General features: G+C 34.6%; 1 protein-coding gene across 1 annotated transcript; it reads left to right on the top strand.

Annotated features, from left to right (window-relative positions):
• The first annotated feature begins 495 nt into the window (after positions 1 to 495).
• On the top strand, positions 496 to 1,580 carry LOC148169337 (atlastin-2-like). Its single transcript, XM_088044153.1, has 7 exons — positions 496 to 507; positions 565 to 657; positions 704 to 859; positions 912 to 922; positions 983 to 1,185; positions 1,231 to 1,415; positions 1,461 to 1,580. The coding sequence occupies exons 1-7, from the start codon at positions 496 to 498 to the stop codon at positions 1,578 to 1,580; spliced, it is 780 nt and encodes a 259-aa protein (XP_087900279.1).
• The last annotated feature ends 431 nt before the right edge of the window (positions 1,581 to 2,011 follow it).

The raw sequence follows: 2,011 nt of genomic DNA, 5'->3' as shown, positions 1-2,011 counted from the left end.
AACTCCCGAATATTCTCGCAGCGCTCTAGCATTACGCAAGTAGTAGGGGAATCTCTGTATATAAGGCAGTAGTGATAGGATGTAAATAGTCAAGTATTTGGAAGTCTTGTAAAGTGAAATAATTGCGAATTATTGAGAGTGTTTATAGCGCTGAATAAATTGTTATTGTTAAAAGTGAGACTTTGATTTTTCGGCCAACGTGACACTATCATAACATTAAACATCTCATAACTGTACTGAAATGTCAACTGAATAATCCTGTTGTTTTAGACATTTTACAATACCGAATTGACATAATTGATATTTTACAATACTGATTTGTCAATTTGACAATTAATTAGTTTCATTAAAATTTTGGCAAAATCAGCAGAATCCGATTAAATCTTGAACATACCTCGAATGTTATGGTTTATTTCTGCCTTAGATGGCTTAAAGTTCGGCTCGGACCTCAACCTGCCATCTGCGACTGTAATCAATGCCATTACATTTCTAGATATGTTAATAGCTGTCAATAATTCAAATGATTTACTTTCAGGACCAAAGCACGAACACTTAGATCAATAGAGAAGGACATTTAGGAAAACGCAGTCAGAAAAAGTGACTGAAGGTATTCTTATCTGGTCCGAGATTTTTCTCACCATCCAAAATAATGAAGAAGTAAGCTTTTCCAAATTTTAAAAATCATCTTAAAATCCCTGTTTAGATTGCAGTCGTTTTGATGGACACTCCAGGAACGTTTGACAACGAAACGAACATGACTCAAATTACCTCTCTTTTCGCCATGAGCGTTTTGCTAAGTTCCGTTCAAATTTTCAATATAAAGGACAATATTACACTCAATCACTTACAAAATTTGCAAGTAAGTGCATAATATCACCTTGCTGTTTCCATTTTTACAAACCTTCGCTCAGCTTTTTACAGGGTATGCAAGTTAACAACAGAATACAAATAAATCTTTCCAAAAACTTCTAATCTTGGTTAGAGATTGGCATTATCCTGATGAACATCCTTATGGAGAAGGAGGCAACCAATTGCTCAAAAATGTTTTCGCCAAACAAAAACAATCTAATCAAAGTGAAATACAACAAACCATACTTGAAAATTTTGATAACGTTGAAGCATTCTTAATGGCATCTCCAGGAGAAAAAATTATGAAAAAAGGGGAGTTTACAGGAGCATTTAATGGTAAGTTCAATTGCAAATAAGATGCGATCGACTCACAAACTTTAGATATTTGTCAAACATTTCTTGACCATGTGGAAGTGTTCGTGCCAAGTCTTGTTATACCAGAAAATCTTATCCCAAAACAAATAAATGGTCAAGATGTGGCAACTGGTATCTTGCCCACATACCTAAAGGCATACATAAAATCTTTTCAAAGTGAAGACAGTCCGAGTGTTAATACAATGTTTCAGGTAATTTGTCGCAAAATTGATCAGTGCTTACATTTTTTGTTTTAGGCGTTCTGTGAAACTAATGATACTATATTAATAAAGCGCTTGGAACAAGAAAATTGCAGAGCAATGAAAAATTGCGAGTCGTTGGCAAAAGCTGAAGAAATTCTAGAAAAGATTTTATAGGAGTTTCGATCAAGAAAATATTTTAAGGACTGCACTAAATCCATTGAACTTGAAGGACAACTGATAGAAGTAAAAATACCAGTCTATCTTATTGTCTACACACCTCGTGTTTGTCCAAACCGATAGAATTTCAACACGGCGGTTTTCGCGCACAGACCTCGGTTTTTCCGACCGTTCGTTCCAATAGTCGAAACCGTCATTCAAAAGCGTCGTGCAAGAACGAGGTTTGTGGAGCTCTGAAGGGAAACTAATCTTATAGTGCTATTCTATAACTCATAATATTCTGTTAAATCTCAATTACTATAAAAATAACTGTTAGCATTTTTGATACATTTTTTATATTTTCTATCTTCTGTTAGCCACTATTACTAATATTGTGTTACTTACATTCTCTGTAAAATAACAGCCATCCAAACGAGAGCGTTTGCCTC

The sequence above is a fragment of the Gnatocerus cornutus genome, chromosome 8 (assembly GCF_029298725.1).
Source record: "Gnatocerus cornutus isolate USDA-ARS CGAHR chromosome 8, icGnaCorn1.1, whole genome shotgun sequence".
Lineage (NCBI taxonomy): Eukaryota > Metazoa > Arthropoda > Insecta > Coleoptera > Tenebrionidae > Gnatocerus > Gnatocerus cornutus.
Note: the sequence above shows the minus strand (reverse complement) of the source record. Positions and strands in the feature narration are given on the sequence as shown.